The 25,976-nt window shown below is 37.3% G+C and overlaps 1 protein-coding gene across 8 annotated transcripts in view; it reads right to left on the bottom strand.

The window, feature by feature from the left end:
- The window catches only part of arhgef12b (Rho guanine nucleotide exchange factor (GEF) 12b), a 119,009-nt gene that overhangs the window by 63,153 nt on the left and 29,880 nt on the right, over positions 1 to 25,976 (bottom strand). For 6 of the 8 annotated variants that reach the window (XM_067437812.1, XM_067437809.1, XM_067437806.1 and 3 more), the window contains exon 2: positions 1,412 to 1,432. The exons of the other annotated variants lie outside the window; for them this stretch is intronic. In XM_067437812.1, coding sequence (XP_067293913.1) covers positions 1,412 to 1,432 — 21 coding nt within the window. The remainder of the gene's footprint in view (positions 1 to 1,411; positions 1,433 to 25,976) is intronic. 8 annotated transcript variants of the gene reach the window in all.

Raw genomic sequence — 25,976 nt, 5'->3', positions numbered from 1 at the left:
TGAAAAACCTTCATGATACATAGAACCTTTTCATTGCACAAAAGGTTATTTATAGTTGAAAAATCTTCTTCAGATTATTTAAATGTTGTTTACATGAAGAAAAAAGTTATTTTATGGGCTGTTGACTGAAGTATATGGACAGTTCTTATAGCATTGCTTTGAAAACTTTTTGAAAAATTTGATTACTAAATTTTAAGACTAGTCTAAGCAGCTTATGCAACCGACCACAGATTTTATGATTTTACCTAGAAGTTGGTGAGTTTTGCAATTATTGAATTAATCATTTGAGGAGTGTATGCCTTAGATCCTGACTAAAACTGAAACTAAAATGGAAAGAAAGGATATGACTTCATTTCCACATGCATGTAAAGCCTGAGTGGTAGCACTTTAACATAAGGTTTCATTAGTTAACTACTTTAGTTAACAAGAACTAAAACTGAACAATACTTCTACAGCATTTATTAGTCTAAATGTTCATTTCAACATTTACGAGTACATTATTAAAATAAATTTGTATAGTTTTTACAGTTGTATTTTTTAACATAAGTATAAGGTATAGCTCACCCAAAAATGAAAATTTGATGTTTATCTGCTTACCCCCATTGCATCCAACATGTAGGTGTCTTTGTTTCACTTCTGGTAAGGTCCATATACACACTCTGGCCCGTACACCCAGAGCGTGTATATTGACATTACCGGAAGTGAAGCGCGTTTCAGGCTGTTGGATATAGCGTTGTATTTGAGGTAAACAAATTATATAAATACATTTTGTGTCTTAAAATATCAATGTGTCATCATGAGCCACAGGGCTCTTTGTACATGTTGCCTAAGCATGTTTTTTTTTTCATAAAATTGTTACCCATTCACATGCATTATATGACTGGCACAAAGCAACGGTTGGAGTTAAAAATCTTCATTTGTGTTGTACTGAAGAAACAAAGACACCTACATGTTGGATGCCCTGGGGGTATAAGCAGATAAACATCACATTTTCATTTTTGGGTGAACTATCCCTTTAATGCACTTTGAACAAACAATGAACAGTTTTTATTTTAATTAACTAACATTAACAAAGATTCAGAAATACTGTAACAAATGTATTGCTCATTGTTGGATAATATATCGACTAAAGTTAACAAATGAGACAATATTTTTAAAGTGAGTTAATGCTGTGAATCTGAGTGTTTCATTATGTGTCACTGTGTTCATATCAGCGGCAGCATCAGTGTTGTGTCTACCCTCAACCCGCCCACATCACTGTCTGCAGAAAACCACCCTTAGCTCTCTGTCTGTCTGTCTGTCTGTCTGTGTCCGTCTGTCTGTCTGTCTGTTCCCGTCTGTAGTGCTTCTCTCTGAGGCTATGAAGGCGTTTATCTAGGAAAGATCAACAGGAAGGAGGAACGGCACTCACCTGCTCGCTTTTTTGGGAAACCTGGAAGACAAACAATGTATTTTAAAAAAAAGGCTAATAGAAGTTTAACAGTTGCAATTGGTTTTTCAAAGTGGTAAACTACCATTCCAAAGGTTGTGAGATTTATTTAATATCAGTAAGATCGGTAAGACTTTTTTAATGAAAGAAAGAACTCCAAGGTTGCATTTATTTGATCAAAAATACAGTAAAAATGATTCAGTACAATTCAATATTATTAAAGTTTAAAATAACTGTTTTGTATTTTAATATATTTTAAAACATAATTTATTCCGTTATGCAAAGCTGAATTTTCAGCATCATTACTCCAGACTTCAGCGTCACATGATCCTTCAGAAATTATTCTAATATGATGATTTAGCAAAACAATTATTATTATATTTAATGTTAAAAACAGTTGTGCTGGTTAATATTCTTAATATAATTTTTTTTCAAGATTTTGTGTTTTTGAAATAATTGCCTTTATCTGAAATAGAGAAATCTTCTGTAACAATGTAAATGTGTCACTTTTGATCAATTGAATGCATCCTTGCCGAATACAAGAAAAATTCAATCTTACCGACCCCAAACATTTAAAATGTAATGTACATGTGTGATATAGATATTAGCATTATTTTAGGATAACATTAAACATATAATTACCACCACCAAAATCTCTACAATATTCATACACATAATAATATAAATATAAAGTAAAATAAAGTATAAAATATAAATAATATAATATAAAGTTTTAAATAATTAATTTAAATTATATTATGCAATCACCTAGACGGCACATACCCCCATTCTATGAAAAACCCTCTCATGATGCCACACTATATGTATATATATATATATATATATATATATATATATTTTTTTTTTTTTATATTAAGTAAAAGTAAGAGGTGAGCAAAATAACCACACTGTCAACATCGCGTTATGTAACATTTTAATTATGGTAAGTGTATATAAAAATACAGCTAGTCCGGAAATTCAACCCAGACCTTTTTTTAATACTACACAACTATGCACTGATATTCTGGTTCCAGTTATAATGGCACAGATCAACAGTATAATGGAGTCTCTACTGGTTCTCACACTGCCCTCAGCAAGAACCACTAATGACCGTTTCCAAAAGTATCCAAACAAGCCCATGGAGGCCAATATTATTTTTCCGTTGTTTTCTTGGGATTAATTCATCATTATTTTCAAATTCATTTTCTCTCCTTTACTTCACCATTATGTTGTAACTGCCTATATATTGTGTTCACTGCTGATGGTGGTGTTGCATAATGAATTTGTGTTTGACTTTCCATCACCCTAAACTTTCCCCTGTCCGGTGCGCTGCCCATAATCTGTTTGGTGTGTCTTGCCAATGGATTCATGTACCGTACAAGGTCATTGGCTGCATCATGCCAGTCTTTAAATAACTAACTAGTCGATTGGTGAGGTTGACTAGTTTAAGGGTTTTCAAACGTTATGGTACCAAGCCCCCCAAATATGATGTTTACCTTATGATTTCCATTATTGTTTTTGCACTGAAGCCAAAGCAAATTATTACAATTTGATTTATAAGCAGTATTTAGCAAACAGAATGAAGGAGTAAAGGCTAGGGCTGTGAATCTTTGGGTAGGCAGCAAATCGATTCGTTTCACGATTCATAGGTTTTCAATTCGATTCAAGAATGATTTTTGCCAGTTCAGAACAATTCAATTTGAGACGATTCACATTAAGATTTGATGCGATTTGATTAATTTGATTCTGCATTTTTTATATGCATTTTATTAAAATGCTTCCTCCAATGTGTCTTAATCCGGGTGTGAATTACACAGCGGCTTTGAGAGGTCAGAAAATGGGCACACAAAAAAAACCTTTGTCCATTGTTAACGTTAGTTCATATTATTACTTTGTTTTATTATTTTTACACACTTTATTTTAATATCCTATAAAAGATGGCATTTGTAGAAATGTACATTAAGCCAAACTATTGTGTAGGATAATGTTAATGGCTGCACATCCTTATTAAAGTGTTCAAGCATTAAACATGCAATGCCTCCATGGAGAGACTAGAATATCATGCACATTTTCAACTAATCCTAAACTAACTTTTGTTTTCACGGAAAAGCTCTCTTTGTTTTCTTTATACGAAACATTTTCCTTGTGATGAATCTGAAAGTAAATGTGCCGGGTGTCTACTGTTGCTATAGTATCGGACGCAACTTTAATGCGCCTCTGATTGATCTCATTTGATGCTCTTATTTTAGTGTTGTTAATGTTTACTTTAGCGGTTTCCTTCATATATTTAGTTAAATTTCATTTATCATTCATCAGACACGTATGCATTTTAGACACTTACAAATGTGTTTGCTCCGTCCATGCAATAAATATGCATTCTTGAATAAACAGGGTTTACTTTAACTGCTCAGGTATGATCTATTTTGGTAACTTCAGTATTTTATTTTAGATAAAATAACGGTGACGTTTCAACGCAATGAAAGCGTTTTATTTCAACAGTAGTGAGCACAGTGACTTGGCAGTTGACAATGGCTTGAGCGGTTTGACTCAGGACTATTGCTGTCTCGATAGAGAGCTGTCGTCTGCTCATGTGATAGCAGTGGCCGTCCTGAGAACAGCTCAAACATGTGTCAATGAGCTACAGACGGAGCACAAGCGCAATCCAGCGAAGGCGGCAAAGAGTGCAGCGGATGTCTGTGAAGGAAAACACTGAATCGCTATTAAATCGCAAATAATTCGAGTCTTAGCATCTTAAATCGATTATCAACAGAAAACAACTATTCACATTTCTAAAATACATGTTTCAAGATCGATGCATATGCATCATCAGGATTTTTAATAGTGACGACGAACGAAAACGAGTGAACTGTTACACCCCAAAAAACACCCCGTTCACACCAAGGATGATAACGATAAAGATAACGCTAAAGATAGTTCTAAAAATCTCTCTCAATTTTATAGAATAGCAGAGTTCACACTACAGCTAGAAAATATATTGTTGGAATCACTTTCAGAATGATTTTGTCCAGCTGATGAAAGATAAAAAATATTGACAGCCAATCAGAATCCATTCTGCTGTAACAAGCTCGAACATTTAAAGTGGCAGACAAACATCCGGTTAGAATAAACAGAATAATATCATCCGTTGGTGTGGACGCTAATATAGTTATCTTTAAAGTTATCGTTCTTGGTGTGGTGTGAAAAGGCCTTGATAACATCAGTTATGGTAAATGTAATAAGATATTAACTAAACATTAAATGCAATATAATAACATTAACTAACATGGTATTTGAGGGAAATTCTCATTTCTAATCTAACTCTGTTTTTTTAAAGCTCCAAGTTGGCAGTGCTGGTTTGCTGGTTTGCTGGTTTGCAGAGCGGCAAAAACTGGCCCAAAATTCTTATATATCACTATGACAGTAAAATAATAATAATAGTAGTGGAATCTCTGCTGTTATAAAATTATTGTAACTGTAAAATAAAAATGTGAATATTTAAGAAAAAATATATATTTTACAGTATAACTGTAACTGTAATACTTTTATCATGTCATCAAAACCACCAAAATACTCTTTTATAATCTCTAAAGCACAGCTACAGCCATACAAATTCTTACAGATGTGCTTCATCACATCTTGCACTTTTTCTTCAAGTCACACCAAATAAGGTTGATTTAAGATGTCATGTCAAGATAAAAAAAAAAAAAGAGTGTCTGTTGTTAGCTCTTTCCTCGCCATTGACAGAATTTTTGATATGGTAGGGAACGCAATTATGCATCTTTTGAAAGGGTACAGAATCTCTGGATCAAAGCACAGGTGAAGAAGCAGAAACTAGTGATAGTTAGCAGATGCATATGTAAAATAATACGATCATCAGCATTAAACAGCATATAATATACATTAAAAGTGTATAATGTTACCGAATTAAATGTCAAGCTAGGGCGCGCTATAGGACTGTGAAGCTTTGTAGGTGCTGATGGACTCGATCTACTCCATCTGTGTTCGATCATTGCTCTGAATCCAATCTGGAGGTAGTCTTTGATAAAAATGTAAACTTTTTTCCCCGCATTCAAGTGTTGATTAAAAAAATGCATAATGCATTCAACTAGAATTAATTTTAGTTTAAAAGCAGAGTCTCTGATCTTTTGTTTGATATATTGCATGTTCAGATTATATTATATGATAAACAGAAAAATGAAAAAACGGTGGAGGAGGGAAAAAAAAGTCTCATTTATGACCAATTAATTAGTTGAGTTCAAAAGTGTGTAGCTTTGTACTTCCTCAATTCAAAAACAGCCTGAACATGTTAAGCTGGTGTGACCTGGTTTTTCCAGCTGGGATTCCTGCCCTTGACCACAGAGCGGAAAAGACATTGGTTGTGTACAGTAAGGCTTTCATCAAACGCAAGTTGTCATGTTTCCACGGGCATCAGATCCTCCATTCTCATGAGTCACATGTATTTTTGAATTTGTGCGTCATCCTTTAACATGGCCGACTACTTAGATAGATCATAGAGATAAACTCTGCAGCCGAACACGCCAGAGCCGCCGTATCTCATCAGCGAGCGGACCACTCTTTGGGAAGGAGCCTCTTTACAGAAATAGCTCAGACATCTTGTCCTCCCAACCTCCCTCCCTCTCAGCTCCTTCCGCGGGTGTTTTTTGTTTTTGCTGCTGTTCCTTCCCCTCCACAATGGAGCTCCGCACGGGAACAATAGCCTTCACGTCAGAGCCGGCCCACTACACAGCAGCCCTGTGGGCCTGATTCCCGGAAACAGAAAGGGCTTCTGGCAGGGTCCCCTGTTTCCTGAATGTGTGAATGAGGGAGGGGGAAGGGGCGTTTGGGGTGGCTAAAAGTGAAGGCAGGGGGCAGGACTGGGCCAAAATAAAAAATTCTCAGGGCTGTGCTCCCTCACGCTTCCTACTTCTCTCTCTTTTCCAAGGCACCATGCTCTTTTTCTCTGGAAAACTGTCTTTAAGCTTTTAGTGGCCAAAAAACAAAATTGCAGCTTAAACATTCTCAAGTGCTGCCAATCCAGGCCACAACAATCAAAGTTAAAAGAGAACATCAATCCTCAAGGAAATCAAGTTTTTTTTTTCTTAATGCGTAGTGAAATTGATAAAATTATGGATTCGAAAGAAAACAGTTCGAAGATTGGATTCACTCTGGCCTCTGTTTTGGACCAAAAAAATGAAAAAGGAAAATCTGGAATTATCTTGTGGAAACAGGAAAAGCTTCATAAATGAGTTCACAACAGATTAGAGAGAGGAAAGAAAATTAATTTCATGGTACTTTTTCTTACTGAGATGCGATTCAAGCTGAAGCTTAGAAAATGTTTTGTTTCACTGTTCCGTTAAAAAAAGAACTGATTCTGAAGAATGATACATTTGTGTTTGGCCATAGCTGGTTCTGAATCTAAACAGTTTCACTTAGTAATCTCTTTCCATAAATTTTTACCCCGTCCACACGGAGACGCGTTTAGCTGTATACGTATACATTTTGTACCCTATTAGCGTTTCGTCCACACGGATCTGGCGTTTTAGAAGCATGCATCCGATATTTTTTGAAACCGGGTCCCAAAGTGGATAAATCTGAAAACGATCATCTTCCGTTTTCGTGTGTACAGCAAATCCATATATTTTCTGAAACGGTGATGTCATCACACTACGTCCAGCACGGTGAAAGAGGTAAGGGATACAACTACGGGCATGCGCACATCAATATCGCGTCATTTAATTAACGTATCTGCATTATTGTAAAGGTATGTTTTGGATTGGGGTAGGTGTAGGCATTAATAAAACACATCTGTTAAGTAGCAAATGTATTTATTGTTATTTTATTGTGAGATTTTGCCTCACCTCCGACCACTGCTATACCCCTGCTAGCCACAACTCTTCTTCTCCGTTTTTAGTGTATTTCTGTGGCAGAATTACAGCGCCACACACTGGCCTGGCATGCAAACTACATCGTTTTTAGTCCGTTTTTGTAATCTTGTGTGGACGCAGATATTTCTTGAAACGAGGGGGAAAAAAAGATTGGATTGGGAAAGCACTGGCTTCGTGTGGACAGGGCCAAAGTCTACCGACAACTTTGCCCGAGACCATATGACAGAATACTTTTAAAAATTATATTTGTTGGTATCAACAAACAACAGACAAGTCCACTGAAGAGACTTGACTCATACTTCTTTGTGCAGAAAGTGTCATCACAGAAAAAACATGTCATAATAGACATCAAACGGTTGGTGTCAATGACAATTATCAGTGTATTTGTCAGTGTATCTACAAACAGTGTAAGAACCCATTCTTGATTGATTGATTGATTGACCTTTTATTATCCCGAAGGAAATTTGTCTTGGACACATACAAAAACACTGTCTGCTGTATAAAAAAAAAAAATAATAAAAAAAAAAATAAAAATAATAATAAATACGTAAATAAATAAATGCATGAATGTCACTTGTACACACGCACTTTACACACACGCACACAATATCTGCAATACATATACAAACTACAATCAAACAACCAAACTTGTGTTGTCACAACCATTCTTGTGTTAGAATGGGTCGCTCTCAGGAGCTCAGTGAATTCAAGAGTGGTACCGTGATAGGTTGCCACCAGTAAGTCAATTCGGAAATTTCCTCACTACAAAATATTCCACGGTAAACTGTTAGTGGTATTATAACAAAGCGGAAGCAATTGGGAACAACAGCAACTCAGCCATGGAGAAAAAAAAAATCACAGAGGTCAGCGCATGCAGTAGTGTGTGCAGAAGTTGCCAACTTTCTGCAGAGTCAACAGCTACAGACCTCCAAACTTCATGTAGCCTTCAGATTTGCTCAAGAACAGTGGGTAGAGATCCAAGCAGCTGCATCCAAGCCCTACATCACCAAGTGCAATGCAAAGCATCGGATGCTAAAGTAAAGCACACCGTCACTGAACTCTAGAGCATTGGAGATGTGTTCTCTGGAGTGACGAATCACGCTTCTCTGTCTGGCAATCCGATGGTCGAGTCTGGGTTTGGCGGTTGCCAGGAAAACAGTACTTACCTGACTGCATTGTGCCAAGTGTAAATTTGGTGGTGGTGGTGGTGGTGGAGGGTGGGGGGTGTGGAGCTACTTTTCAGGGTTTGAGCTTAGCCCCTTAGTTCTAGTGAAATAAACTTTTGGACTATTTCAATTTTAAAATTCACATTTGGGGATTTCTCCCTTTTCCAACAGGAACTTGACTGAACTTGACTGTTTATGTGCATTTAAAGGCAGGCGTCCCAAACCTTTTGACAATATAGTGTACATACGATGTGCTTGCTTTGTATTATCATTGTATATTAAACTTGAGCGTTCACTTAAGCAACGTTAGCCATTATAGACATATTTATTCAAATCAACTGAATCGGGCAGCGCAGGACCAATCGGTTCAACTTATTGTCCCTCATAACCAGCAGCAGCAAGCCTATAAGCAAGCTTAATTCTTATATGCTTAGTTGACTTGTCATTAAAGAAATGGAAAAGTTGTGTGTAGGCTTTTAAAATACTTCTTCTGAGTGAACATTTCTCTCTGAAGAATCTGAGGTAAAATTGAATTATTTTGTTTTTGGCTGCAGATATACACTTTTCAAAAAAATATTAATTCCAAGATGTAACACCAACATATCTTTAAATGTAGCCTTTGCAAAAACATATAAAGCTAAACATTAAATGTACAAAAAGTGTGGCTAGTCTTGCACATCCCTAGTTAATAACTGGATTCATTGACTAAAGAAGTCCGGCACCGGGGGGAAGTCTGTCATTTCACCGGGAAAAATCAAAATATGAAACACATTATTATCAGTTAATGTATTCAAACCCATGAACTTGGTGTGGCTAGTGCCATTGTTTGAGCAACTGGAATGCTGAACACATGAATAGCTGAATTGTTCGGAACAAGATCATTAATATGCATTTAGGAAATAGGGTCAGTTTCCAATTCATGCCAATTTTAACTTCTGGAATATAAAGCATGACTGTTTTGATAGTTATACGTTTTTGGAAGGCGGTATGGAGAAGAGCAGCTTGGACATTCTAGAAAGTTTCTCCTTTTATGATCCACAAAGAAAGCAAAGTCATATGGATTTGAAACAGATAAAAGATGATTCAAATGTTCATTTTTGTGTGAACTATAACTGTAACACTGTGCAGTGCAAGTTACTACTGTCATAAAATCATTTCAGACCAACTAAAACTGTGGAACCATATTGACCAAATCAATTAAACTATTACTGATCTCAAATCAGTCAAACAAGAGATGGTTCCCAGGCCACGTCTCTCAAAGACACCATTAGCATGCTGATTTAGCAGCAGTGTTAATGACTTTACAATAGCTTTAGATCTGTAATATGATGCCATTGTAACAGAGGGAATAATGATTATGCTAATCCGCTCAGAGAACACTTAGCACCTCATTTTCCTGCATTTGACGGCCAACAGCAGCCTGGATTAAAGAGCCATTTGTGGGTTTTTTAAATGATTTGTGCGTCTTTGCCTCTCTGAGCTCTTAAGCTTGTTAGTGTGAGACTGGACTTTAACAAAACAATTTATACATTTGTCGATTTCTTTATTGTCCTTGTTGTTTCAATCCATTGTGTTTAACACATATTTCGAATCCTATTGGCTGGCAAGTCTTAAAATATGTATGATCACAGCAGAACATGCCTCAAGCCTGATAGTAACAGCGGCCACACCTTCTGTCCTATTGCCCCCTTTCACTCTCTCAAAGTGCTTGAAGGATGAGGTCTCATCTCCAGAGCAATCTCTCATTCTGCCCCAATAAACCCGATGAGAGCGACAGGACGAGTGTGCTCGGGGACACACATTTCTTCACGCTAGACTGTCTCTTCGCGTTTTATTATGATTAGGATGGGCTGGTGGGGGCAGGAGAGAGGGTGAGAGGAACCTACATTCATTGAAACTTGAGGGAATCCTGTTCTCTCAATTCCCCAGAAGATCTGAACACAACAGTACAGTACAAACGTGGGTCTAAATTACACACAAGGGGGAAAACAATCCCAGCTAAACAAACAAACAGGGCCATGATCAGGAAATTTAATGCTGGTGTTGAATTGTCAGATTTCTAATATAAATTGTTAACATGTTATGAGTATAATCCTAAGAATTGATGTCTATGTATTCAGTTGATGGGTAAACAAAACTAAACATTAGTTGTAGCACGCCTCCCATCCAATAATTGCAATAAGCTTTATGCTGTTAATTTTGATATGGAAAAAGCATATTTCAAATTCGTTCAAATTTCTCACGAAACCAGTAACGAGTTGAACATAATATCATTAAAAATGCATAGTGAAACTTCCTTGTGTGCAATTGAAATGTTTGTAGTCAATTTTTGTTTGAGGGTTGATTATTGTATATCAAAATAAATTGCAATTGAATTTGTGCAGCTTTAAATTTTAACCTTTATTATTTGTACCGCGTTTAAATATACATGCGTATACAATATACACATTGTACTGGAAACCAAAATGAAAGGTATGATTTCCTTTAAGGCAAACAAATATTGGCCAGGAGTAGAATGGATATGCCATAGTTTAAAATCAAGGGTTTAAAGGGTTAGTTCACCCAAAAATGAAAATTAGCCCATGATTTAAGTCATACTAGTTGTATGACACTCTTCTTTCAGATAAATACAATATTAGAAATATAGTTATGTTAAAAAAGACCTGGCTAATCCAAGCTTTATAATGGCAATGATTGTTGTCTTGTTTATGAAGTCCATAAAAGTGCATCTATCCATCATATAACTGCTCCACACGGCTCTGGGGGGTTAATAAAGGCGAATCGATGCAAAAAATCCATATGAAACCTTTATAAAGTAAATTATCTAGCTTTGATCACCGATCACCTTCCTCCTCCCAACTTAACTTACGTAATGACGCGTTAACGCAATTTCACTTAAACGACACTAATTTTATTAATGCGCGATTAACGCAGCACGCATTTTCTGTTTGATTCCTGGCCTAGCCCGTAGTTGGAGAAATTTAGATAAGGCTCATGACTGAGGTAAATCATTAACACCATCACCACAGTACATATGTTTTATTGAACAATATATTGCAATCAGCTAAAACAAATACAGGTTACTTTTCTGAACAAGAGCGCTCCGTGTTTCTCACACTGTTCACGTGAATCGCGACAGTTTGGTGCACTCGTGGAATATGGACCTCCTCCAGGTATGGTGTGGTACTGGTGCGCTCCATGGTCCGCATGACAGCTTTCACATTACCAGTTTTTCATACGAACTGTGACCTGTTCTGAACTAAACTACTAAACTACCTTTATTTAAATCCTTAAAATGAGAGAAATCACTACTTATTCTAAATGAACAAGTTCTTTGAAAAACTCCAGTGAAGCTGAACTAATTCACACAAACCAATCGTCACGCACAGAGTAACACGTTCATGAACAAACAAACGCGCACATCAGAATATTTCACAGCTAAGACCAAATATCGGTGCAATTGACGATATATCGATCCACCACAAGTTACAAGCTCCAATATGACTGGTTGACTTCTCCGCAACTGAAAATTTATGATATGTGGTTGGTTATTTAATTTGTCTGCTTCCTGTCTAAAGTGAGCGGGGCTTGACCAGAATGCTGCAGATAGTTAAAAGTCTATGCAACACTATTCAATCATTAAATGAACATGACTACAAAAGAGATTGTATAGCTTAAACATAAAAAACTCGCGTTCTCTTTTGATTCTGCTTTGAAGAAGCTCAGATGATTATACAATTTTGTAAACTTACAACTGGCAAGAGAACATCTAATAGACATGATACTGACTGTTTGTGAATGCAGATATGCGTTCATGGCAGATGTTTAAGGACTGAACTGTGATTAAAGGGAGACTCCAGTGCTTTTTCTGTCTAGTTCCTTTGTTGCCATTGTCAACAACACATACAAATGCTGTGGTGTGTGACTATAACGTCCAAAGAAATAGACTTTAAAACTATATCAAAGATATTTTAAATAAACACAATGGGCAGCCCATAGAGGGTAGAGCTGAGATAATATATTTCAAGACATTTCACGAATCTCTAACTGCAGAAAACGAATGTTCATCAATGTTGACAGTGTGAAGAAAGACTCGCGTGAAACTGAAAATGGAGCAGCACTTGAACATTCTCAAGGTTTAAACAAGCAGAATGAGAATATTCAAACACTACGATCTAAATCACAAAGCAGGGTAATGCAATTAAATTAGCAAGAAGTCTCAGCAAAAGACAATCAAAGTTCCCAAAATAAACCAGATTCAATATGCTGTAAGGCTATGAAATTGAATCAGGCATGCAACTCACAAAGGGTTAAAAAAAAGATGAGAATTAAAGATCTGAGGAAATGCTTCACAGGGAATGTATGAGAACAAGTTTTTGATAACCATTTTTTAAAAATATTTATTTACAAGTAAGTAAAATTAAGGTTATATTGTTATGGTTCTTGACATTGAAAAGCAGGATTGTAAGGCTTACTAACCACTATTGTAGTCAAACACTTCAGATCTACACAAATCACATAGGACCGTAACGTTAAGTGTCTGTTAGAGCACAACACTGGACTAGAGATTGTATTGTTCTTCACACACAGTAACTGAAATGTTAAACGGCTTATAAGATACTGCATAGATACACTACGCGTCGATATATCTTGTTTTGAACTTCTAAATGCGGACAGAGATAATATGATAATATAACTTCTATATTATCATATTATCGTATGATGTCTATGTATATTATAATACTTTTGCGCTATGAAAGCCTTATTAATAGCCTTTCTTGTTCTGCCCTTTCTATAATATGTTGCTGCCTCATTAAAAAGATGTACTATACATTTAAAATAAATGTAATTTCTTAGTATAAGCTCTATTTCTATAAATATATTTACTTGTTTTTATGAATATATTTTGTATAACATTTTACCAGATTTACAGCTACACTTATTCACTTTTGTGGTTTCCTTTATTTTTTCCCCACTAAATGTTTAGATTTTATACAATTATTGTGCACTCGTGATTTTGTAACTTTTGCTGCTGAATTATTCACTAATCTAATTTATTCACCATCTATAGCAGTAGGCTATTTTTTCATAGATTGTGATTTTATATTATTTTTTTATTTGTTGTTTTTTAAACAAAAATGCATTGGTATCAGATTTAGTATCGGTTAGTTAGTTAATTAATCAGTTAGTTAATCTCTTGAAGCATCGAAAATATATTTTGGTCCAAAAATAACAAAAACTACAACTTTATTCCGCATTGTCTTCTCTTCCGCGTTTGTTTTCAAACCTCAAATAAAGATTTAAACGTTATGAGTCAGCGTATTGATTCATGATTTGGATCACGTGTCAAACTGCCAAACTGCTGAAATCACGTGACATTGGCGATCCGAATCATGAATCAATACGATGATTCATGACCGTTTGAATCTTTATTTGAGGATTGAAAACAAACGCGGAAGAGAAGACAATGCTGAATAAAGTCATAGTTTTTGTTATTTTTTGGACCAAAATGTATTTTTGATGCTTTAAGAGATTTGAAGCAAATTCTCTATGTAACTGATGTCACATATGGACTACTTTGATGATGTTTTTATTCCCTTTCTGGACACGGACAGTATAGTGCGCATTCACTTGCATTCGCTCTCAGACTAAATATAAAATATCTTTTATATTGTATACAGAACTGTGTTCTGAAGATGAACGGAGGTTTTACGGGTGTGGAACGACATTAGGGTGAGTCATTGATGATATCAATTTCATTTTTGGGTGAACTAACCCTTTAAACTACAGCGCTTTAATGCATAACGTCCAAAAATGCACGCGTCTAACGGCAGGTCAGGGGTCAAAGGTAAAAGAATCTGGTGGAACACAAGCCAAGGCAAACAGCTGATTCACCAGCAGCTGAACTGAGCTGCCCATCGGCTGCATAGCAATGCAGTCCCAGACATGAGCTTCTGCCTCCAGACAACAGCATTTCTACTCTGATCACGAACCCACTTCACTCATATGACTACTAACTTTAATCATTTAAAAACTAGTGCAAAAATGACCCCGGGGCTCTAAACAAACATGATTTACACTTCAGAAGCTACCGGTCACAACGGTGTAAGAGAGATTTATAAGGTTGCGTGAGTGTAGAAAGCTCAGCGTTTATGACAGATGCGGTGGTTTCCTCAGGTCAATCCCTTCGAGCCTCAATCAATTCCACAATTGACAGTGTACATGCATGAAACATGCTTGACATGAGTCAGGACTTGCTCTGTGTGCCACTCATTAGAGGACTCTTAGAGGGCTTGTAATACATCCCAGTTAGAATTGTAAGTCACCCCCAGGCTAATGTTAGTCAGTGAAAAATAATGACATTAATGTATACCAAGACAGCATAATGTAATTTAAATCATTACTGGCAAGAATATAATTAAGACAAGACGTAATAACAGTCAAAGATTTTCTAAAAGTCAAGAAGCTTGTTGTTTAGCTTTTTATAACTGAAAGACATCTGTGTCATTGGAGCATTTCAAAATATGCAGAAACAATCACGCAACTACCTGTAGCACAATAGCGGGTATAAACATTTTTCAATAATTGTCCACACTAACGGCCGTTTCACACCGCAAGCGTGAGCAGCGCGCATTTTTTTCGGCGCCCATGTTAATCAATGAGTGCATTCACACCGGGAGCAGGAGCAGCGCGTGAGCGTCAAGCAGGAGCGTCGCGTGAGTAGCAGTGAAGCGGGGGTTTCGGCTGCAAGCCTATTTTTGCTGCGCTGCTGACGCTCCTGACGCTCAATTAAAGTAAAAGCACACTTATAAAGGACAAAATAAATGTGATTTCACACAAAAAGTGCCTAAAATGCACACAGGAAGCACGTGTAGTGTATTTGAACAATAACTGGAGTATGTCAGAAAAGAAAACGAAGAATAAAAAATATCTGTGGAAGATTTTAGCAATTTAAACTTGTTTTGATTATTCCGTTTGGGTGACAGTATGGTTATGATTATAAAATATAGCTGCAAGCAGCAATTCCGGGGCCAAGCGCAAAGAAGAAAATGAGGCATGCCAGCATGGCTGGAAGTGACCAGCTGCAAAAATGCACAGTTTGGTGTCAATATGTCAAAACATTGCAGAGATACAACCTTAAGAGTTATTTTGGCATCATGCCTCAGCGCAAAGAAGAAAATGAGACATGCCAGCATGGCTGGGAGTGACCAGCTGCAAAAATGAACCATTAAAGACCTATTAACATAAGCTGAAGCAAAAAAGACATACAATTATACATAAAGTTAAAAATTAATAATGTATCACGTTTTACCTATAGGTGGCGCTGTGACCAAATGAATGTGGTGTGGTCAGGGTGAGGTGACAATGACACATGCACAGTTTGCTGTCAATATGTCAAAACATTGCAGAGATACAACCTTAAGAGTCATTTTGGCATCATGCCTCAGCTTCGTCGCTGTGTTAAACAAAAACTATTTAATCTATTGATGTGAAATCAATAACTTTGTGTCGGGATGGGCTGAAGATGATACGAGTCAATTTTGGTGAAAATCGGACAAACGGCCTAGGAGGAGTTTGAAAAAGTAGGTTTTTAACTTATAACAAGATGGAGGAGAGGACGTTTTACCAAATATGGCAAAATTGATATCTATGTTCTCAGCAGTAGCCAAGGAATGTATTATGACCAGTTTCATCATAATAGGTTAATTTATTCAAAAGTTATTAGCCTTAGTGTAAATTTTGTTATACATTTTGACCACAAGGTGGCACTGCCCCGAAACTTTTTGAGCACCTTCAGGGCATGGTGCAGAAGACACATAACAAGTTGCGTAACGATATGCTAATGCATTCGTAAAATACAGCATTTTTAGACAAAATTCAAAATGGCCGACGCCCAAAATGGGTGATACGGGATAATTGGATATTTATCGACTCGGCATGATGTCCCGAATCTAACAAGACCACTTTTATGATTTTTGGAAAAACCCATCAGAAGTTATAAGCCAAAATAGGCATTTTTTGTATCTCCGGACCAGTAGGTGGCACTGCACTGAAATGCTGCAGATCACTTCAAGTCATGCTCGTGAGGACATGTACCAAGTTTGGGTTGAATACGATAAAGCATTGCAGAGATACAGCCTTAAGAATATTTTTGCAACTGCTACGTAAAATTTGTTTGCGCATTTATCAAAAACGATTCGACTAATCAACTTGATTTTAATAACTTTTTGTTGGCATGGTCTGAAGATGATCTGGATCAATTTTCGTGAAAATCAGAGCAACGGCCTAGGAGGAGTTCGAAAAAGTAGCTTTTTTGAAAAATTCAAAATGGCGGGAAAATTTTCATGACGGAAAAGGACGTCATAGGGTGCAATCGAATCGGCTTGAGCCAAGGAATCAAGGGAAAAAAGAATTTTGTTTCTAGCCCTTATGGTTCAAAAGTTATTAGCATAAACATAAGTGCAACTTTGGACAGACGGTGGCGCTAGAGGGATTGAATTGGAGACTCAAAATTTGCTATATTGACAGATGGGACTGTCCTCTATCTGTGTGCCAAATTTCACAACTTTTTACCATACGGTTCTATGGGCTGCCATAGACTCAAGAGCGGAAGAAGAATAATAATAATAAATATAGCTGCAAGCAGCCATTATCGGGGCCAAGCGCAAAGAAGAAGACAAGACATGCCAGCATGGCTGGAAGTCTCAAGCCAACTGCAACAATGAGCCATTAAGGACCTATTAAGTTGATTTTAGGCAAAATAGCAGTCAAATTTTAAATACAGTCAATAATAATGGTTTAATGGTTTATCACTTTCGACCAATAGGTGTCACTGTTACGAAACTGATGTGGTTTAGTCAGATTGAGATGACAATGACACATGCAAAGTTTGGTGTCAATATGTCAAAGCATTGCAGAGATACAGCCTCAAGAGTAATTTTTGCATCATGGCTCAACTCTGTTGCAGTGGTATATGAAAACTGTTTTGTCTATCAATCCGAAATCCATAACTATTTGTCAGCATGGTCTGAAGACGATACGGATCAATTTTGGTGAAAATCGGACAAACGGTCTAGGATGAGTTTGAAAAAGTAGATTTTTAACAAATAACAAGATGGAGCACAGATATGTTTGCAAAATATGGCAAAATTGGTATCTATCTTCTCGGCATGAGCCAATGAATGTATTATGACCAGTCTCATTACAATAGGCTAATTTAATCAAAAGTTATTAGCATTTTTGTACATTTTATTACAACTTTTGACCACAAGGTGGCGCTGCCCCGAAACTTTTTGAATATGTTCGGGACATAAAGCGGAAGACACATACCGAGTTTTGTAATGATACACTAGTGCATTCTTAAATTATAGCATTAGCATTTTAAACCGTAATACTGCATTGAAGTCAATGGGAATTTCATGTTTTGTTTTATTATAGCGCCACCAAGAGGCACAATCCCACCAATTTTTTTATGTGTCCTCGTAGTGAGCCCATACATATGTGTGTCAAGTTTGGTGAAAATATTTCATTTTGTTTTGGAGTTATAGACATTTATATGAAAAAACACGTAAAAAATGACTGACACCTGACTTTGATTGGATTTTACTACCCCTTACTATCAATATTTTGAGATTTGGGCATTAGCGTATAGCTATCGACCTATGTTTCCGAACTTCTGAGGCTGGTTTCGTCTCGATCGGACTAGCGGTTTCGAAGATATCAGCAAATGTTTTTTAAGCACTAAATTACAACTCTGCGCAAACCATATGCCGAAACCTGGCAAGTCTGGTATCGTTGGAGTCGGCAAGGATTCAGGAGACCAAAAAACACACTCCCATCAAAATATGTCAACCACACCCAAAGTTATAAGCGTTTGAAAAAAAAAATTCTCCACTAGGTGGCGCTGTTTCGAAACTTCTCAGGCTACTTCAGGGCATCGTGGTGATGACCCATACCAAGTTTCATAACAATCTGTTCATGCGTTCATAAAATACAGCATTTTTGCACATAATTCAAAATGGCCGACATCCAAAATGGCCGACATGGTAAAATTGGATATCAGTCGACTCGGCATGACGCCCTGAATGTAATGAGACCAATTTTATGATTTTTGGATAAACGGTTCAGAAGTTATAAGCCAAAATAGGCATTTTTCGTATCTCCGGACAGGTAGGTGGCGCTGCGCCGAAACGCTGCATGTTGCTTCAAGTCATGCTTGTGATGACATGTACCAAGGTTGGTTTGAATACGATAAAGCGTTGCGGAGATATAGCCTTTAGTGTGTTTTTGCAACCTCCACGTAAAATTTGTTTGTGCGTTTATTGAAAACGATTGGACGAATCAACTTGAATTCCATAACTTTTTGTCAACATGCTCTGAAGATGATCTGTTTCAATTTTCGTGAAAATCGGAGCAACGGCCTAGGAGGAGTTCGAAAAAGTAGGTTTTTCAGAAAATTCAAAATGGCGGGAAAATTTGCATACCGGAAAATGACATCATAGGGTGAAATCGAATCGGCTTGAGCCAAGGAATCCGATGAAAAAAGAATTTTGTTTCTAGCCCTTAGGGGTCAAAAGTTATAAGCATAAATATGAGTGAAACTTTGGACAGGTGGTGGCGCTAGAGGGATTGAGTTAGAGGCACCAAATTTGCTATAGTGACAGCTCAGACTGGCCTCTATGAGTGTGCCAAATTTCACAACTTTTTACCATACGGTTCTATGGGCTGCCAGAGACTCCTATGGCGGAAGAAGAAGAAGAAGCAGAATAATAATAGGAACACTAACGATTTCAATAGGTGCCTCCGCACCTTCGGTGCTTGGCCCCTAATAATAATAGGAACGGCTACGGTTACAATAGGTGCCTCCGCACCTTCGGTGCTTGGCCCCTAAAAATAAAGTAAACTATCCAGAAAATACAACAAACTTTCGTTTAGTTTAGTATTTAATACTCAGACAGGTAAAGGCTCTCGGTCTGCAGCTGGAGTCACGGTGGAAAGTGAAAGCACACTTTTGATGGACAAAATAAATATAATATCACAAAAGCGCTCAAAATGCACACAAGAAGCACATGTGGTGTGTTTTAACAATAATTGGAGTATATAATTAAAGAAAACGAAGAATAAAATCATCTGTAGACGATTTACCCATTTAAACTTGTTTTAATTATTCAGTTTGGGTGAAAGTATTATAAAAAGTAAAGTAAACTAGTCAGAAAATATAATAATTTATTTTAGTTTAGTATTTAATACTCAAACAGGTATAGGCTCTATCATTGTTGGAGCCGCTGCCGTGACGCTGCACCAACGCTTCCAGTGTGAATACTCTCGCGCGGTGTAGTTACGCTGAAGTGCTGCTCACGCGCTGCTCACACTTGCAGTGTGAAACAGGCGTAACACCATAGGGCTGGACAACAGTTAAACGAATCCTTATGTTATTTGATATAAATGAATAAGCATTAGTCATTCTTAAATTGATTTAAAGGTGCACTATGTAGTATTTTTGCAGTAAAAAATCCAGAAACCAGGCCAGTGTTATATATTTTGTTCAGTTGAGTTCTTAGAATATCCCAAATGTTTTAACTATTTGTAATTGTGAGAAAATTGCTATTTTAACTAAGGACCCGGAACGTCTGAGGGAGTCGCCTGTCAATTGCATCATATCTGCGTTACCCTCAGTTTCCAGTTTTATTTTGGCAGAAACGCTTTACTCTTAGCAGTGTGAACAAGTGTCACAGCAGCCGCTGAGTGAACGCACAGAGTTACGTCATCATTTTCAACGCACTCAGATGTATCTAATATGATAAACAGAGCTGCGTTAGCTCATACTCATGACCAGAAAAGCAGAAATGGCGCCCTCAACTGTGTCCTGTCATAATAAAAGTCGTGCAACAATCGCTTCAGCGGCCTTGCTTGCTCAGCTCCCTCAACACACTCTCCTGCTATGCTTCATACTACTAAACGCATCCATGAACATGATTTCTGCCAGAGTCCTATCCCGATGCTGTTCCACCGGCTTTGAGGTGAAGACCACATGCCCCAAGATTCTGCACTCATGGCGTCATCAAACTACGCCTTTGTTTTAAATAGGCGGCCTCTAGCGGACAGAAAAGTTACATAGTGCAGCTTTAAAGGAACCCAAACAAGCATGCTTCCCTCTTTGTTTTATTAACTCTTTCCCCGCCAGCGTTAAAAAAAAAGTTGCCAGCCACCGCCAGGGTTTTTGACAATATTCACAAAAATTGAATAGCCCATAGAATATTTTGTTTAATGAAAATCTGAGCATGCAATATATCAAAATAAAGAGCTGACCCTCTTCTTTTAAACAAAAACAAAATGTTTTATTCTAGCTTCATGCATTCCTTTTTTATCAACACTTGAATATGGGTAGGTTTCATAAAAAAAGCTAAATTTTGAACAAAAAGCTGAGAAAAATCCGACTTTTGTGAAAGACTGTTTCCAGATCAGATTCAGAGCGAAGATCAAACGCAGATGGAGTAGATCGAGTCCATCAACACTCCTAATGCTTGCACAGTCATGTAGCTCGTCCTGGGTCCACATTTCATTCAGTAACATTTGGCAGTTTTGATTCATATGCTGCTTATTGATGATGATCAGGTTATTTTTCATATGCATATGATTACATGCGATCGTTCGTTTCACTGTGTCTTACTCACGTGTGTTTTGATCAGGAGATTCAGTATCTCATTCAGAAGATGCGCAATAGCGCCCCCCTAGCGTCCGACAGTGAAAACACGAAAACCCGGAAAATTCCGTTATTGGCCTGGAAGCGTTTTCTCACAAATAAAGGAAATTTCTGTGTTTGGCGGGGAAAGAGTTAAATGTCAAAAAATGTGTTTACCTTTTGTATGCTATTTTTAGCGTTATGGAAAAATAAATTGCTACATGTTTACCCCCCCCCCCCCCCCCCCCGCCCCTCACACAAAAAAAAAGTTGAATCAATGTTTTAAACCATGCCATTAAAACAGTACAAAATAACTAATTTGAGTTAGAATATATTTTTTATATTTTCAGTTTTCATTTTATTTTCAAACTTAATTTCAATTAGTTTAATCATTTTTAACAGTTTTAGTTAACAAATTACAAACTGTTGTCAGTTTTCAATAATAGAAATTAATTTCAATAATCAGGGCTCAGAGATGCCTAATCCTTGTTCACAATTGTTTCTGCAGCAATTTAACCTATTTCTCAACATAACAGATGGCTCGTATACATATTTCAATTACACTAAATTGATAAAATGATGAAATTAGTGTGAAAGACGAGAAATAGATATTGCATCTCATCTTTGGCTCCGTCACAATGGTGTTGCTGTCAGTGTCTGTTGTTTGGCAGCAATGTGTGGGATTCCCCACATCATCTCACAGATCAATATTTCAAGCATGCTCCAATTACACTAGCTCAATTATATCTGCCTCAACCCCACTGAACCAGACGGTTCATTTAACCAAATAGACGAGACAACTATTGTGCGTCCAGCAGGGAAATAATTTGATACCAGTAACCAGAAGGACAAAGAGCTCAATATAACGTTTAGTGCCAATCCAAACAGTGCACAGTATACAGAGCCAGAACTCCATATCAACTCACACATACAATACACACATTAATACCTGAAAATGAATATTTCAAAAGAGAAAACTATTCAAATGTTACTGTTAATGGCCAACCCCACAAAACATGCCGAGAATCTATCCAGGCCAACAAAATCAAGAGTGAAAAGAAAAATTATGCTATGCTTAAAAAAAATAAAAAAAATAAAAAATCAAGCCGATTAATGGTGCAATAAGCAAATTCTGAGAAATGCTGTTGAAAGTGGATCGGACTGAGCAGCACAAGACACTAGTAGCCAATCGGCAACTGAGAGATTAAGTAGCCAAAGAGGGAGATTTGAAGAAAGATTGTAGGAAGAGAGATGCTCACAGCTAGCGCAACTCAACAGACTCCGCTGGAAACTGGAGAGGATTCAGATTCATGGTAAACACTAGGGCTGCAGCTATTGATAATTTTTGTAATCGATTAATCTAGCGTTTAATCGATCGATTGATCGGATAATAATGACTTTTGTCTTTATCAAAGAGCAATACTAAATATATAGCATATTGTGATAAAAGTTCATTATTTTCCATAATGTAATGATAAAAATTAAACTTTTCAAATATTTTAGATTCATTGCACACCAACTGAAATATTTCAGGTCTTTTATTGTTTTAATACTGATGATTTTGGCATACAGCTCATGAAAACCCAAAATTCTCAAAAAATTAGCATATTTCATCCGACCAATAAAAGAAAAATGTTTTTAATACAAAAAAAGTCAACCTTCAAATAATTATGTTCAGTTATGCACTCAATACTTGGTCGGGAATCCTTTTGCAGAAATGACTGCTTCAATGCGGCGTGGCATGGAGGCGATCAGCCTGTGGCACTGCTGAGGTGTTATGGAGGCCCAGGATGCTTCGATAGCGGCCTTAAGCTCATCCAGAGTGTTGGGTCTTGCGTCTCTCAACTTCTTCTTTTGGCACTGTGAGCAGGTGCCAGGTCGTGCTGAAAAATGAAATCATCTCCACAAAGCTTTTCGGCTGATGGAAGCATGAAATGCTCCAAAATCTCCTGATAGCTAGCTGCATTGACCCTGCCCTTGATAAAACACAGTGGACCAACACCAGCAGCTGACATGGCACCCCAGACCATCACTGACTGTGGGTACTTGACACTGGAATTCAGGCATTTTGGCATTTCCTTCTCCCCAGTCTTCCTCCAGACTCTGGCACCTTGATTTCTGAATGACATGCAAAATTTGCTTTCATCCGAAAAAAGGACTTTGGACCACTGAGCAACAGTCCAGTGCTGCTTCTCTGTAGCCCAGGTCAGGCGCTTCTGCCACTGTTTCTGGTTCAAAAGTGTCTTGACCTGGGGAATGCGGCACCTGTAGCCCATTTCCTGCACACGCCTGTGCGCGGTGGCTCTAGATGTTTCTACTCCAGACTCAATCCACTGCTTCCGCAGGTCCCCCAAGGTCTGGAATCGGTCCTTCTCCACAATCTTCCTCAGGGTCCGGTCACCTCTTCTCGTTGTGCAGCGTTTTTTGCCACACTTTTTCCTTCCCACAGACTTCCCACTGAGGTGCCTTGATACAGCACTCTGGGAACAGCCTATTCGTTCAGAAATTTATTTCTGTGTCTTACCCTCTCGCTTGAGGGTGTCAATGATGGCCTTTTGGACAGGGTCGGGTCGGCAGTCTTACCCATGATTGCGGTTTTGAGTAATGAACCAGGCTGGGAGTTTTTAAAAGCCTCAGGAATCTTTTGCAGGTGTTTAGAGTTAATTAGTTGATTCAGATGATTAGGTTAATAGCTCGTTTAGAGAACCTTTTCATGATATGCTAATTTTTTGAGATAGGAATTTTGGGGTTTTCATGAGCTGTATGCCAAAATCATCAGTATTAAAACAATAAAAGACCTGAAATATTTCGGTTGGTGTGCAATGAATCTAAAATATATGAAAGTTAAATTTTTATCAATACATTATGGAAAATAATGAACTTTTATCACAATATGCAATTTTTTTGAGAAGGACCTGTAAGAGAAAATAAGAATTAAACATCTAATATGTTTTCTTTTTAGAAAAAATAAGTTTTATTGCTGAAATTGCATACATTAATAACCATGAAACTAAACAATTTTTATGCATAGAATTGCCATATTATATTATATAAAAATCTATTTCAATTAATAAAAAAAGGTAAACATAGTTCAATCTAAAACTAAACCTACAACCAATAAACCAAAATAATAGTAATATAAATAACAATAATGCCTAAACATTGTATTTATGCTGTGCAACTTAACTTTCATGCTTTAGCTCAGGCATGACATAAGCCTTTACTGTCTTCTTAAGGCTGTGTGGCTTAAATATTGGACAGGGTAAGAAAAAGAGATACGCGGATCAGCTCCAACTTCACCGAATCCGCTGTTAAAAACAAACCACCAGCACCCAATCGTCACTTCAAATCCTCCATGTTAAGTGCAATGTTATATCACATAATAGCTAAACTGAAGTATGTTGCATTAAAAAAACCTTACTTGGCAAAAATTTCATTTCTTAACCTAAACCAGGGTCGACAACCTATACATCACACGGAAGAGTAACCGCTGGAATGCGAGTGTGGCAAGCAGCGAGGTGAGGGGCCGTGAGAGTGGGCCGGTGGCGAGTGATAATGAGTGCCAGCTGCACGACACACTGGACTCGTCTCACCACGGCGGAGTGACGGGAGAATAAAAGGAGGAGCAAAGACAGTGGAAGACGAGAGCGGACCAGGCCTGGAGTTTAGGTTGAGAGCTTTGTTTAGTTTTTTTATGTGTGTGCGGGCAGTCGTCCGTGAGGGGCTGCCCGCGGTTTACTTTCGTTTTATTTATTTAATAAAAGTTGTTGAATGTTCGCCGGTTCCCGCCTCCTTCCTTCCCATCTACGAACTCCATTACAGCGAGCAAACGTGAGAGATGTGTTTGTATTCAATTCAGATAGAGTTCCCACATATTACATTTTGAGCTCAACATTTATTATTGTACAGCTTGTTTTAAGTTAGTAGCTATAAATATGATTAAAGTGTGATATTTAAATTACACAAATCAATGAAAGCACACAGCTCTGAAAGCGCGAGCGCTGCTCATCACACACGCACACATTACAGCTTGTTCTGATGTTCGTTGAGAAAATTTGAATGGTGTATTTCGAAGATATTATCAAGTATATAAAGTCTCATTAACAATTTCACACACATCACAATGACGGTGATCCATGTGCAAAGCTGCAAACTCCATCGCTTTCATGTGTTTGGAGTTGCTCGTATCTCCTTAGTTGACACGCGTACTCTTGCGAATGAAATGTTCAGCGTCGCGTCCTGAAGCTCAACACACAGTTGTCTTCATTGAAAAATAATAATAATATATAATAATAATAATATTACCAGTGTTCTGCCCTACAAAGGCAAAAGACCTTAACTCACTGGAGTGTGGAACTGAGAAAAATGACTTTAAAGATTTTTTGTTGTCCAGCCAAATTAGTTATAGGTAGGACACTGGAAATCTGGCATTCAGATGTTTTAGTAATGAAAATTATCAACATACACTTTTTTTTTTTACTTAAACTTGACTTTTGACCCCTATTTTGAAGTTACTGCACTCTGCCTTTGTAATGTCTGCAAAAATGTGGAGTCATGCCAAGGCAAAAGGCAGTAACTTCCATATTATCAATATTTGGTTGCTGATCACCATTTACAAAATCAATATAGTAACACCTTTATAAAATCTAATGATCATGGCATTTATTTTGGATGATTTACAATTAATTATAGCCATCTTATTATTATTAAGGACACAATACGTCTTGTAAAGAGTATCTTCATTGGTGTGCAGCAAAACTTACAGGTTGATAGGTGTCACTGAATTATGAACAAGATAAGCTTATTTCTAATGA

The sequence above is a fragment of the Pseudorasbora parva genome, chromosome 3, assembly GCF_024679245.1.
Source record: "Pseudorasbora parva isolate DD20220531a chromosome 3, ASM2467924v1, whole genome shotgun sequence".
Lineage (NCBI taxonomy): Eukaryota > Metazoa > Chordata > Actinopteri > Cypriniformes > Gobionidae > Pseudorasbora > Pseudorasbora parva.
The sequence above is the reverse complement of the archived record's forward strand: the minus strand, read 5'-3'. Positions and strand labels throughout refer to the sequence as shown.